Source organism: Pangasianodon hypophthalmus, chromosome 9 (assembly GCF_027358585.1).
Source record: "Pangasianodon hypophthalmus isolate fPanHyp1 chromosome 9, fPanHyp1.pri, whole genome shotgun sequence".
NCBI lineage: Eukaryota > Metazoa > Chordata > Actinopteri > Siluriformes > Pangasiidae > Pangasianodon > Pangasianodon hypophthalmus.
This window is the reverse complement of record NC_069718.1, coordinates 2971988-2987433: the sequence shown is the minus strand read 5'-3', so window position 1 is coordinate 2987433 and position 15446 is coordinate 2971988. Positions and strand designations below refer to the sequence as shown.

General features: G+C 37.6%; 2 protein-coding genes across 4 annotated transcripts in view; one reads left to right on the top strand and one right to left on the bottom strand.

Moving 5' to 3' along the window:
- The window catches only part of LOC117598107 (CD276 antigen homolog), a 118979-nt gene that overhangs the window by 101749 nt on the left and 1784 nt on the right, over positions 1-15446 (bottom strand). The window lies entirely within an intron of this gene.
- The window catches only part of LOC128317072 (CD276 antigen homolog), a 131284-nt gene continuing 129504 nt past the window's right edge, over positions 13667-15446 (top strand). The window contains exons 1-2 of one of the 2 annotated variants that reach the window (XM_053236750.1): positions 13667-13893; positions 15005-15155. In XM_053236750.1, the coding sequence (XP_053092725.1) occupies positions 13714-13893; positions 15005-15155 (331 nt within the window). In that variant the 5' untranslated portion in view covers positions 13667-13713. The remainder of the gene's footprint in view (positions 13894-15004; positions 15156-15446) is intronic. The other variant, XR_008302240.1, reaches the window with a different exon arrangement.

Sequence of the window (15446 nt, the reverse complement as noted above, 5' to 3'; positions counted from 1 at the left end):
CTGTGGGATCAACAAAGTACATCTGTCTGTCTGTAGATTTACAGCAGTTAGCAAACGCTCGTATCCAGAATGCTTATAGCGTCCATAAAAAAAAAATTCCTCACACTAGGAAAAATTGGCTATGGTCTAAGAATATAACAAGGCTAAACTCTGGTACATAAGAGTTAATGCAAAATGTAGGACATTACAAATGTTTTAAAGTTAATAATCTGTGTAGATTTGGTGCATGTTTATGGTCTTAACGCAGGGGTAGGTCTTGAGTCTTTGTCTGAAGACAGCCAGTGACCCTGGTGTTCAGACAGCCAGTGGAAGTTCCAGGACAGAGAAATGTCTTGATTTATGTCATCCTTGTATCTTAAAGGAGATGGTAGGTCCAGTCGAGCCATGCTAGAGGCTCAGGGTGTGTGTGGTGCAGAGCGGGGTGTGATGAGTGACTGCAGGTAGGTTAGTGGGCAGCTCCCAGGAGTCAGTGGAGTAAAACTGAGGAGATTTAAAACATTCTGTAACAGCTGCAGGGGTTGGATGGCATCCTGACGCAGATCTGCCAGGAGACAGCTGCAGTAGTCTAGTCTTGAAATGACAAGAGACTGTTCAAGCACCTGAGTGGCCTCTGTGGATAGTAATGACCAGATCCACCTGATGTTGTAAAGGAGAAACTTATAATGCCTGAGTCAGGTTAGTCATGTGAGGAAAGAAGTTATCTGGTCATCCAGAGCTACCCCAAGGTTGTGGCACATGTGTGCCCATATCTCTAAAAATTGAAAGATTTCTCATGTCACAGATCAGATTAAGTTGGTTTTCCTGACAGCTATTTTTAAATGTACACTATTTTAGCTACAATTTAGGTATGAAGGTGAAATTAAGTATTTGTTGCATTTTTTATGTTGATAACAATCCTCACTATCATATCTATGACTGATTCATATTTCGGTGCTAACGGTTCTGTTTGGAAGAATAATAAAATATTTTCTTGTGCTAATGAAACACTATCATTACTAACACTGTATTAATGCCTACACATGGTGCTGTTTATTAATGTTCAGAATGCTAATGTGGAAAATTGGTGAAATATACCTCAAGGGAGGAAAACAGTTTGTCTTTTTGTTTGTATGAAACATGAGGATTAAAATAGTTTCATACTTCCAATATTTGTCAAAGTTGGGATTGTGGAAAAATAAGTCAGAGAGATCATGAGATGTGGATGCATCTTGTGGGATATACAGTAGCTCAGTCTTGCTGGGATTTACTTTCATTTCGAACATTTCCAGTTCTCCCAGTACATTACTCTCGATGTTCTTTCACATGTTTTGTAAGCTCTTTGGCTTCAGTAGTTGGATGAAACCAAGAAGATGTGAAGAAACTCCTACAGAAACAGCTGATCTTTATTTGGAGTTAATCAGAATCACTTCATTGATGACTGCTGTATGATAATTAATTTTAAATGTTAATCTGAAAGTGGTTCATTCTGAGCACAGTCACATGCCTCGTTATTAAAGGGTGTGCATATTTACCAGGTTATTATAAGGCTTTTTTTTTTCTTTTTTCCCAGGAAATGTTTCTATTTGTTTTTCACTTGAATGTTGTTGGTTGCTATGTCACATTAAAGGTGGGAAAAGATCTGACATGATTTACCTTGGATTCATTTTTTTTTACATCACAAGAACCTGCCATTTTAACAGCGGTGTGTAAACTTCTATCTATCTATCTATCTATCTATCTATCAGCTGACCAGCTCTGTCCCATGCAGATGACCACAGAGCATGTGATTGCTGAAGGTCAGCTGCTCCATCACATCCATCACGCAGAAGTCATGTGAGGTTTAACTGGGTGTCCAGTAGGGGGCAGTAATGCTCCCGTCACAAACAAGAGGAAAAGAAAAATAAATCACACAAAGTAAAAGTGAATGTAGTAAAAGTGCAAGTGGCAGCAGGAACAGCAGGCACACTAGTTTTTGTAATTCAGCAATACAACCTGTGGGATTTGTTCAGTTGTTTCCATGAGAAACAGAAAGCTGGGTGTGAGGAGCTCTGTGCAAGACCTGGTCTCTGGAAAAGAGAGATGTTTCCCAGCTGCTGCTGCAGTAAGTAGGATACAAACATTCACCAGGGCAAAAGGGAATGAAACTGCTCTGGTGTTCATCAGAAAATGAAGTCATTCACTGTGTGTTAACTGACTGATGTATTATTTTAATGCACCAGGAGAGAAACGCTGTGCAAAACTCACTGTTTGTATTTTTTTGTGAGAATTTAGTTTCATTTTCGTCATTGAGGTAATGCTGTGTGGACAAAAACAAACAATCAAACAAACAAACAAACAAACAAACACATTACTTCTGAATTTAGATTTTTTAATGTAACTACAGTTTAAGAGAAAACATGTTATAGGTACAGTTTATCTAAAGAAAGCTAAAGAAATGTCATTTCTGCCTGTAGTGTCTTGCCTTAACTGGCTTAAATACATTTTAAGGCTTAATCATCCCTATGAATGAGTATAAAACATCTTTTTTAATGTGTACAATCCTCAAAAAATTGAACCAGGTATAAAACAGCTGCACTCTGTAATTATTTTATACAGATTAAGCCATTAAAAATCTGTCCAAACATGGGTTCAGCTGTACATGTCCTTGTTGCTGGGATGCTGTACATCTTTTGTACCTTTTTTTTGGTGTGATTTACTTAGTAGAGTGCACATAGTATATTTAGTATACTACTTAATGCTTAATTATGGTCCGATTATGGTACCTTATTCCACATTTCCAGGTGATATTAAAGGTACAAAGGATAAGTGTACTTTCCCCAGCTATCAGGACAGGTACAGTGTAGTACCCTTTTTTTCAGAGAGTGTATATCATCAAGTAAAAGCACAGACAGGACATTATGTTATAAAAACCTTATGAAGTAACAGGAGCATGAAATTAACTGTGACTTTAAAAAAACAAAACAAAAAATGTTTCTTACACTTTTAGGAAAGGGGTTTTTCAGGGTTCTTTGGATAGTAAGGGGCACAAGGAGTCTTTTATAATAGGGAGACACTGTGCTATTTAAGGGTCTATACAGAACTTTTAAGGCTTTCCGCTAGTAAGACAAATTGAAGTTGTTCTAGATTTAACGTTTTGTTCTAAGAGAGTAAAAGAAACCAACAGCAGTAAGTTTTGTGTCAATTGTGTGTGGTTTTTTCCCCTCCCTGGTGAACTGTAAGTGCTATTACTGTGAGATCGAAGCATCTCAGAGCAACAACAGCTCATCCATGAAGACTGTGAAGACCATGGATTGGGACCATTGAGTGCTGAAGCGTCTAATGTATAAAAATCATGTATCCCTCGTTGCATCACTCACTACAGAATTTCATACTGCCTGTAGAAGCAACATCAGCACAAGAGCTGTGTGTCTGGAGCTTCATGAAGTGCGCGTCATGGCCGAACAGCTGCACACAAGAATAAGATCACTATGTGCAATGCCACAATGGGCTGGAGTAGTGTAAATCACCAACACTGGACTCTAGAGCAGTGGAAATGTTCTCTGGAGTGATGAATCACACTTCACTATCTGTTAGTCTGATGGGTGAATCTGGGTTTGTTATGGGTTTGCCAGGAGAAATCTAGCTACCCGAACACAGAGTGCCAACAGTAAAGTGGGGTGGAGGAGGGATAATGATCTGGGGCTATTTTTCAGGGTTTGGTCCGCTTAGTTCCAGTGAAGGGTAATGGTAATGTTAATGCAACGCCATACACAGACATTTTACACAATTATGTGTTTTCAACTTTGTGGCAGTAGTTTGGGGAAGAACCATTTCCTGTTGCACATTTTTATAACAGCAAAGGGGGAACAACTCCATATTAATGCTCACATAAAGCACATCTCAGTGTGATGTGTAAATATGTGATTAGTGCTTTTGTTTAAATTTTAATCTCACATGTGATATTGGAGCTATTATGTCACTTTTATTAAAGTCTGTCTTTGTTTTGATTTAGAAAATGTGCACACACAGCCCCGGAGTCTATTGTTCGAAACTTCTCTCTTTTGTAATTACGTCTTGGTTTGCTAACGGTGTTGGTAAGTAACTAACTTCAGTAACAGACAACACATAAGTATGAGAAATAAGAAAGAGCATTGCTTAAATGTTGCTAAATATCCGTTTTGTTTTTGTCTTCTGCTGTCTGCAGATTCTCAGAACATATCGGCCCGAGTGGGTTTGACAGTTGTCCTGCCGTGTGAATTTAATAGCACCTCTGTCCAAATACTGTATGTTCGGTGGCACACTGATAAAGAGGTAGTGTTTAAGCGACTGGGTAAGGATTCATATCAAGGTGAGGGATATGAGGGTCGTGTGGACGTTCCTGAAGACGAGCTGCGTAAAGGAAACTGTTCCCTGGTGTTGAAGAACGTCAGTGTTAGTGATGCAGGACACTACAAAAGCTACCTGAAGAGGTTTATTCAGAGTGTTGAACTCTCAGTCGATGGTAAGCCTCCATATCAGATATCAGAAGAAGTTGTTACAAATAAGGAATATTATTTTATATTGCCATAGCCATCTGTGATGCCATTGCATTCTGTGGCCGGGAGTCCAAGAGAGCAAAACTGAGCATGCTCTCTCCCCCATCAATCACAGCGACACTAGCCAATCATAAGCATCTGTGAGCTCATGTATGCAGAAGAGGGCGGATAGCGCTTTCCTCTGAGTGTGTTACGCTGCTCCCTGATCTTGCATGAGCAGCATTTCGAAAAGATGCTTTCGGCTGGCTGCACGTGCCTCGGAGGAATCACGTGATAGCGTTCGCCCTCCTTGGCTGGTAGCTGTCGTGTGATGGGGAGAGATGTCTGATGGGTGGGAATTGGCCGTGACTAAATTAGGGAGAAAATCAGGAGAAAATTTTAAAAAATAAGAAAGAAGGAATGTTTGGAAAGGTAATCACATGATTCATTTATTTTTACACAATTCATTTTCACATATGATTTTTACACATTATTATTTTTTATGATTTCATGATTTAATTTCATGTTATTTTTTTCAACATGTGATTTATTTATTTTTTTACATTATTTTTCCACACATGATTACATATTACTCGCATAATCCCATGTGAGTTGTATGTGATTTTTCCACAGGGGATTAAATATCAACCATAGTTGAAAATCTGAGCACATTACAGTTTAGTGTTTTTCATACTATACAGCTGTACAGCTAATAATAATGTAACTTTCCAAACACAAGTAATTGGACGTTGACAAGAAGAGCGAGATGTTTGTACCAATAGCATGTCAGTATGCCAATATGAAGGGGTGTGCTGTTATAGGAAAATAATCCATGCCTTTATTTTCCTATAACAGCATGTCCCCATTCCTCTTACACCACAGCAATCTGCCAATTATTACAAATTTTATATACATTAAAGAATGACACATTATGCTTTATAGTTACATTTAATGTTGTGAAACATGTTAGTTCCTGTTCTCACTTACGTTACAGCAGCTATAAACAGTTGTTCCCTCACCAGCCTCTCTTTTTTCTCTCTTTTGAAGTTAATAAGCCAAAAAATTGCAGCTTGTCATGTTACTGAGAAAATACAAGGAAGCGTAAACTCTTCTGTCCTGAAGATTTCGGAAAACTTAAAGTTACAGCTTTACCTCTGACTGTTACAAAGCGCTGACACTGGAGACTTTATTCTGTTTATGTAGAGCATCTGCTGTACACGTCCCTGTGAATGAGCTGTTACTATAGAAACGATAACGTATTAGAACGAGTGCATTAATATAAACCTGTGATTTGCAGCTGCACTACTGTCAGAGCTGCTGTATAGAAAATTAATCAACACCTTCTGACCAATCACAATGCAGAATTCAGCAGCGCTGTGGTGTAAAGGGCCATATTAGATTGGTAACTACCTCACAGCTGGCTAATTTTGTTGTCTTGGCCTGTACACTTTCTTAGCTTACACTTCATTTCTGTTTTTTCTCCCCTGATCCCTGTGCACAAAGAAACTCCAAAAAAGCCATCTGTCACAGGTGAGCAGATATATCACCTAAAACTGAAATCCTACAGAATTAAACTTATAGCGTAAAGCAAATTTGAGTTTAAGAAACTCAACATTATTTTGCATTAAGCAGTCGAGCTCAGTACACTCTTTAAAAAAGCAACTGAAAATACATCTTTTTAATTTTGTGTTTAGTTTTTTTTTTGGTATTTATTGTTTCATTTTACTTTTATTAAATTTATTTCAATTTTTATTTTTATTTTATATCATTATATATGGACTATTAAAAGAATTCATAGTATTCATAGCAGTGTTTGTAGAATATTGTACTGCATGTATACAGTGCCTCCAGAAAGTATTCATTCACTCCCAGAGGTTATTTCTCTTTTTACTGTATTGCAGCATCGAATTTAAGCACATCAAAATGAGATTCTTTTTTTGCTTATTTTGAAGTGACTCTCTACAGAAATAAAATTAAATAAAGTATTAGATGTTCTCATAATTATTAGAAAAAAAAAATCGTCTCAGATGTGTCTCTGTGAGCTTGGCACATTTTGCTTACGCCATTTTCTTTCATTCCTCAATGCAAATTTTCTCCAACTTTGCCAGATTAGATGGAGAATGTTGGTGGACAGTTTTCAGGTCATGCCACAGATTTTCAATTGGATTAAAGTCTGGGCTTTGACTCGGCCATTCCAAAACACAAACCTTCATTTTTTCCCAAGTCATTCCTTTGTGCTTTTTGCCCTATGCTTTGGCTCATTGTCCTTCTGGAACAAATATTTTCACCCTAAATGCAGATGATGTCTGGCTGACTGGAACAGGGTCTCCTCAACAATTTGCGTATATTTGTCTTCTTCCATGTTGCCTGTGATGGCACATGGTGAAAAGCAACCCCAGAGTATGATGCTACCAGCACATGCTTGATCACAGGAATGGTATTACCTGGATTTGGGGCTGTATTTGGTCTGTACCAAATAAAAGACTTTAGGCTTCAAATAGCTCATTCTCATCAGATCACAAAATCATCTCTCTAAAGCTCTCAGATTTTTTTTTTTAACATGGCCTTTCTCAGAAGTGGCTTCAGGCTGCTCTCCCATAGAGGCTGGATCTGTGAAGAGCTGATGATATTGTTGAGATTTGCACAAGTCCTCCTGTTTCAGACAGTGAACTCTGTAATTCCTGCAGTGTTGTAGCTGGACTCTTGGACACTTCTCTGACAGTAGTCTTCCTTTGCCGAGTCCTCAGTTTGGCCTGATCTTGGTAGTGTCTGGGTTGTGGCACATTTTTTCACTTTGTTATAATGGATTTCACAGTGCTTATAGGAAAGTTCAAAACTGTTTTAATAACCTTCTCCTTCTTTTTTCCTCCTAACAACTTCATCTCAAATCCTGATCTGAGAACTCCCAAAGTCAGAGATATTGATTGTGTAAGCATACAGCTGGACACGGGTGGATTTAAAATGAACACAGGCCTTACCCCGTTTAACGTATTTCATGTGAGTCCTCAAGAAAGTTAAATACTAATCTTAATTTAGATTGCTAAAAGGGAGGCGAATACTTATCACTTATGCAGTTTTTAGGCTTTTTATTTTTATTTTTTAAAGAATTCTGAGGACATCTAAATGCATTATTTCCGTTTAGTTCTGTAGAGAGTCACTTCAAAATGAGCAGAAAAAATCCCATACTAATGTAGTTATATTTAATGTGGCAATAAAGTAAAAAGAGAAATAATCAGTTGGGGAGGGGTGTGAATACTTTCTGGCATAACTATATATACAGTGAAGGGAAATAATTATTTTGGAAGATTTGTTTTTGAATTACAACCATGAATTTGTCTCCCTCCAGGTGACGCAGGAATGAACTCTCCTCATCCGCTGGTGATTGTCTTGTCCCTTCTCTCGTTTTTACTCTTTCATGTCTTTGGTAGGGAGTTAAAATCATCACAGCTGCACATGTAGTGAAAATGAGATATATATACTGTGAAAAAAAATACTGTAAAATTCGCCTGGGAGGAAAATCTTGCTTTTTAATGTTTACAGTGTTGAACCCTCGTCTAATGATCTACAAACTTCACTTAAGCTGATGAAGTGGAGGATCAGACTGATGGTTTAGAGGATTTAACTGAGGGAAAGTTGAAAGTATTAGGCTCTGTGTACGTTGCAGTCATTGACTCATTTTTAGTTTTTTGTACTTGTTTCACCACATAAAATCTAGAAATTAGAGATGGCACTGTTCCAACGCCCAGGATCAGTATCCGGTTGATACCAGCAAAAACGATGTTATGGATATTGGAGGGAAAAAAAAAAATGAAGTTGATCCGATCCTGTAACAAATGGAAAAGACTGGAATTAGATTTGGAAGAGATTTTTTTGAGACTGTAAATGTTTACATATAAACAGACTTTTTTTTTTAGGATTAACTTTATTATCTTTAAAATATTTATTATATTTACATGTAAGAGATTTTTGTGTAAAAGATGTGGTTTTGAGTATGTCATATTTTAGCTATTTATTGTTTCCAGTATTTAAAAAAAAAAAAAAAAAAAAAAAAATTTAAAGGTTACTAGCTTTTTAAAAAAAATGAGATCTTGGCTGATTCTCAAGGTTTCAGTATTGTTATCTGCAAAGAAAAAATGATATTGTGCCATCTCTAATAGAAATAAATATTTATGAACGAACATTTCAGTGTGAACAGTCAAGCAGGAAGTACAAGTCTGCTATTCTACAGACTGTTCTCTGGTTGCGACGTGTAACTCTGGCTTCAGTTTCCAGCATCTGGAAAATCCTGCTGATTTTTTTAGCTGTCCTCTTTTACCGTCACACTCTCAATGTTTTTAAAAAGCATGCAGTGGTCCATATTAACGGTACATCAGGCGCTAACGCCGATCTGTAATCTGCCCTGTAATCACTGCTATAGTTCATCAGACTTTTTCCAGATCATTCATTAAAGGATGAAAAACAAGCAGAGAAGAAATACTAGAGCTTTTTGTAATATTTATTGTTTTCAAGGTCAAAAAGGTTTTGAACATCTCGTTTGCATATCGTTATCATCTAAATGAAAAAAAAAATGAATGCAATGTACACAGACCCACTAATGTTATCTTTAATTGCTTATGCACTGTAAATATGTATATCAGTGGCACTACAGTATGATGTGTAAGAAATGATCGGTAGCTGTGCTTTCCATAACTGACCCTTTGCTAAAGCTTAGCCACTGTAAGCACTGTTTAGCGCTGTTCTCTGACAAGCTTTCAGGAGCTCAGATTAGTGTGCGGTACTTGTAAATCAGACAACCAACATCCCAACAGACTTAGATGAAAATTACAGAGTAAACAACAGAAATACCAGTTAAACCCTTCAAATATACCAGATGACACATGTCTCTGGCTAACTAACTAGCTATCTTGCTAATAAAGTCTGTTATTGTAATCTCATTCAGTACCATAAATGAAAGGATTTAATAATAACCAGTTCCAACATGCTCAGTAAATCATACAGTCCGGTTCTTTTCAGTGGATCAGAACATTTGGTTTGGCACATCATCAAGAATCGACTCTCTTCGGCTCCTGAACAGCTTATTGCTGTTTTCCTCTAAAACCTAAAAACAAGGTTTGCAAGAATACGGACCAGTGATTGTTCTTTTACTAAACTGTGACTGATAATGCTTCATGAAATCGGACTCGACCTTATAACTAACACAGCTGTTTTTATCATTTACTTAGACGTCTAGTTGAAGATGATTTTTTCTCTTTGTAATGTAATTATAACGTAACCAATAGACTGGAAACCTTTTTGTTTACATCTCTCAGAAATGATCCTTCTCATTGAAAACACAATAGTTAACGGTTCACTTGAAAGCTTGTCAGACGTAGCAACTGTAACCAATGGGGCGGGGCTTAGCAAACAACAATGATGACAGTCATACTGTCGAAATGACAATCAGCATTGCTGAGGAGGAAAACTATCACACTGTCACTGTGTAGTTCAGTGCAAACTCATCTGATGAAATACAGGCATCATGAGCAAAGATCGATTTTTATTTCGTTGCCTTTTATGTTGAGCAGAATCTTCCATAATGTGAAGTTAATGGAGTTAGAGGTAGTTTTTGTCTACCAGTGTATGTATATCGAGAGGAGTGACTCATATTTTACCAGTGTCTGTTAGAGTGAATGGAGCTCAGGATTTAAACCTGATGGCACTCAACCCGTATATGTCCCAATGCCACTGAGATGTCAGCGAATTGGACATGTAGCAGCAGTATGTAGGGGAAAAATGAGATGTGCAAAATGTGGAGGAGAACATGAATATGACAAATGTCCAGAGACAAATGGCCTAAAATACTCTAACTGTGGAGGCCCTCACAGTGCGACATATGTGAGGTGCAGAAAAAAGCAAGAGAAGTCCAGAGATATAAGACTGAACATAAAGTTTCAGAACTTAAGAACAAGCAAGACACAGTGAACATGGAAACAAAAAAGTCAAAGAAGATAGAATGTAATCATCGATGTGCCCTAAAAGAGATTGTATAAATAATGACAAAAGAGAATTTTCTGGCCTTCATTGTCAAGATGATTAATGTCACAGCTATGTTGTCGAGCAGATCAGCCAAGATCAAAATGATTATAGAAGCGGCATCAGAATTCCTAGAGATTCCTGGAATCTCAGTACATATGATACTTGAGATACTTAGTTAGGAACAACAGGTGCTTCGCAGATATCCGATTACTCTGATGGTAATAATTCAATTTCAATTCAATTCAATTTTATTTGTATAGCGCTTTTAACAATGAACATTGTCTCAAAGCAGCTTTACAGAACATAAGAAACAAAAAACATGCAAACAGAAACAAAAACATGCAAACAGTCCTAGATGTTAGACAGAATTATCCCTAGTGAGCAAGACTGAGGCGACTGTGGCGACTGTGGCAAGGAAAAACTCCCTTAGATGATATGAGGAAGAAACCTTGAGAGGAACCAGACTCAAAAGGGAACCATCCTCATTTGGGTGACACTGGAGAGTGTGATATGAACAATGTCCTTTCTGTATTTATTTATAGTCATGTAGGTTGTTGTCTTCCTCAAAGTCCTCAAAGTCCACACAGGATTGGCAGCGTTGCTTTGAACACCCAAATCCTCACAAGGCAGAAACCGGCTGGAGCAGGTCCATCTCTTGATGCCTCAGGATCCTCATAGGGTTGGCCTCGTCTACTGGAGCTGGCACAATCTCTATGTGCCTCGGAATGGGTAGAAGAAGGGAAACAAGTGGAAAAGGAATTAGTGTAGCTGCTGTTCATAATATTAGTAAGCCCTAAGTCATAATTTGCAATTAATCAGATGTATGTAGCATATTACAGTGAAATGCATGACGCCTTATAGCAAATTAAAAAAAAAAAAAAAATTTTAAATTTGTATAATTTTTATAAGATAGCCTCATTATAATACAATAAGATGCAGAGTCGCTCCTGTATGGGGTGCCAACATGGATAAATTCCTGATGTAAACATTTACTTAAAGATATTGGACAAGAGAAGGGAATGAGAGCAAATGTGTAAAATTAAACAATGTAAATAAGTCTATCCAGGAAAGATTCTATGCAAGTACTCAAGTATATACAGATGGATCAAAAAAACACAAATTATGGGCTACAGGAGTAAGAATATACAGTGATGCTTGAAAGTTTGTGAACCTTTTAGAATTTTCTATATTTCTGCATAAACATGAAGTAACACATCATCAGATATTCACACAAGTCCTAAAAGTAGACAGCAAGAACCCAATTAAACATATGAGACAAAATATTATACTTGGTCATTTATTTATTGAGGAAAATGATCCAATATTAGATATCTGTGAGTGGCAAAAGTATGTGAACCTCTAGGATTAACTGTTAATTTGAAGGTGAAATTAGAGTCAGGTGTTTTCAATCAATGGGATGACAACCAGGTGCGAGTGAGTGCTCATTTTTATTTAAAGAACAGGGATCTATCAAAGTCTGATCTTCACAATATGTTTCTGGACCTGTATCATGGCACAAACAAAGGAGATTTCTGAGGACCTCAGAAAAAGAGATGTTGATGCTCATCAGGCTGGAAAAGGTTACAAAACCATCTATAAAGAGTTTGGACTCCACCAGTCCACAGTCTGATAGAGCATCAGGAGAACACTGAACAACAATGGTGTTCATGGCAGGTTGCAAGGAGAAAGGCACTGCTCTCCAAAAAGAACATTGCTGCCCATCTGCAGTTTGCTAAAGATCATGTGGCCAAGCCATAAGGCTATTGGAAAAAATGTTCTGTGGGTGGATGAGACCAAAATAGAACTTTCTGGTTTAAATGAGAAGCGTTATGTTTGGAGAAAGGAAAAAATTGCATTCCAGCATAAGAACCTTATCCCATCTGTGAAACATGGTGGTGGTAGTACCATGGTTTGGGCCTGTTTTGCTGCATCTGGGCCTTGACGACTTGCCAGCATTGATGGAACAATGAATTGTGAATTATACCAGCGAAGTCTAAAGGAAAATGCCAGGACATCTGTCCATGAAGTGAATCTCAAGAGAAAGTGGGTCATGCAGCAAGACAAAGACCCTAAGCACAGAAGTCGTTCTACCAACACTTACCGGAAATGTTTAGTTATTGCTGCACAAGAATTTCACACCAGATACTGAAAGCAAAGGTTCACATACTTTTACCACTCACAGATATTTAATACTGGATCATTTTCCTCAATAAATAAATTACCAAGTATAATATTTTCATCTCATTTGTTTAATTAGGTTCTTGTTGTCTACTTTTAGGACTGATGAAAATCTGATGTCGTTTTAGGTCATATTTATGCAGATATATAGAAAATTATAGAGGGTTCACAAACTTTAAAGGACCACTGTATATCCCAGATCTGGATATAACTATAACTAAAAGATTAACATTGGAGTTATCTATATATGCTGTTGAAATGGTCGCTATCATAGTAGGTTTGATGTGGGTAGAGGAAATAGATAGAGTGGTGATATGTTCTGATTCTGCTTCTGTCTTAACATCACTATCTACCCATCAATCATCTCGAGAAGACTTGATGAGTGAGATGTTTGTTATTATGGCGTATACAAAGAAAAGGAGTAGTAAAAAGGTTTACTGGGTACCAGCACATGCAGGGATATCTGGAAACAAAACAGCGAATGAGCTAACAAAAAAAGCTTTAAAAAGGAAGGAAGTGGTCATCAATGTGCCCTTAGGCAAAGGAGAATCGAAGAGTATTATTAAGAAAAATATTACAAAAGAACGGCAAGAAATTTGGAATACGGACACTAAGGAAAGGCATCGATATAAAATTAAAAATTTGGTAGATACTGAAAGAACTATGTGTGGTAGAAATAGGAAGGAAGAGGTCATAATAACTAGGCTAAGACTTGGTCACTCAGGACTGAATGCCTCACTGTTCTTACCTGGAGAAGGTGATAGTGATTTATGTGAGTATTGTTGTGAGAAAAAAACAATAGAACACAACATATGATTGTGAAAGGTACAGCGAAGAGAGAAAGGACTTAATAACATATTTAAATAAAATGGGTAAGAAGGAGAAGGACTTGGAATATCTACTGGGATATGAGTTTCTTTTTCAATACATATTCAATATAATAGTACAAGACTAAATGCAAGGATTTATATTAAAATGAAGTAGTGATGCTCTGCTCCACTCCGGAGCCTGAGAGCTTGTGTGTGGAGGATGGAGGAGCTGAACCCTCATGGAGCAAGTTTTTTTTTTTATTTTTTTTTTTATAATAATAAACCATGACCTGAAGACAGTAGGAGGCGGTATGCACACAGGCCAAAAAAAACAAAAAAAAACCCAAAGAACAAAAAAAGGAACTGCAGAGAAACATGTGCATGGCTGGGCACGTGCTCGCTCTCCTTCTTCTTCCAAGGTAAGCCTCAATGGTATTTATATTGTAACACTGAATTATTAGGATTATCTGTTCAGGTTAGAAATGATTAAAATGTGAGAAGTGATGATGTGATGAGAGTTAAAATGAGATGTGATTATGTGAGATTTGATGATGGCTTTCATCAGGACTCAGGTGGTTTTATGAGAATGAGGAAGTGTTGTGAAGGTCACAAAGTTCATCGATTTACAGGACTTTCTCATATCCTTTATCATACATCCCTGATCCTGTGCAAAAAAAAAAAGAAAAGGAAAAAAAAGTATGTTCAAAACAAACGGAAACGCACATCTCTCCATGGAGGTACTGAAACCCCTGAAACTGAGAGAATGCCACGTTATTCAGTCGCTCTTTAACATTAACTCCATGCATCAGCACTAGTAATCTCACATGATGTGGATCATTCTGATATCTGCAGTCGCTCTTCTGCCTTCATGCTTCTATGAGCTGCACCATACACGATGGCGTTACTGCTGCGGTTAAAGCATCTGCAGCTTCCTGTCTGTGAAGCGCACGAAGAGACTATTCACTATTCACACATTGTTGATATCAAAATGCACTGTCTCTATGTTAATTAAGCCGTTTTGGGAAGGAGCTTTGTTCTCTCACCTACTCTGGAGTGGAAGCTGGGCAGAGCACATTTCTTACAGTGATGTTCCGCGCTCGTGCACACAGAGTTTGCGCCTGTTGCGTCTGATTGCTGCTGCAGTTTCACTGTCTGTAACTGCAGCCCATGACTGCTTTCCATATCACAATCCAAACCTTTAACTGTTATACACTGTAGTTACAGATGCATGACATCACTGGATGTGTCTATGCGCAGAGAATGCATGATGTGATGATGATGATGATGATGATGATGATGATATGATTATATATTTAAAAACATGCTGTGGATAAACAAACTAGGATGGTGTCATTCACATGCACATTCACTCACACAGTAATGAGTTGTGATTATTTGTATGTTTTGTATGCAGTCTCTTATTGTGTACAGTAAAATGATATGTGGTCAGGCTGCAGTCTTGGATTGTAAAGAGCATCTTAAAATAAGTGCACTGTCCAGATTAATCTAGAATTTAATTTCCCATCTCAGGCCTCCTCTCTGCAGAAGCTGAGATCACTGTATCTGACACTTACTGATGCAGGTGTCTACACGAGCTACCAGACAGTGAGACGCTCCAAGAGCTCTGCCTCTGTCAAGACAAAAAGAGAAGAGATCAGCCGTGTTAATCTCTCAGTCCAGGGTAAGTGAGTTAGTGTCAGTAGAACATGCAGTAACTGTTACACACATCAGAAAACAAACCTAGAAATAAGGAATGATTGGAAAAGTGCAAATCTTACTGTATAATGAAAATAAGGACCAATTTTCATTAACACAATGAAAAACACAAGAATTTCCCTCATGGGATCAATAAAGTATATCTATCTATCTATCTATCTTATTGGCAACATTCCAGTTTTCCAATCCTAGTGGATTTCTGCACTACACAGCAGATTACAAAGCTCTTCATGGGAGTGTTAGATGGAGCCAGAAA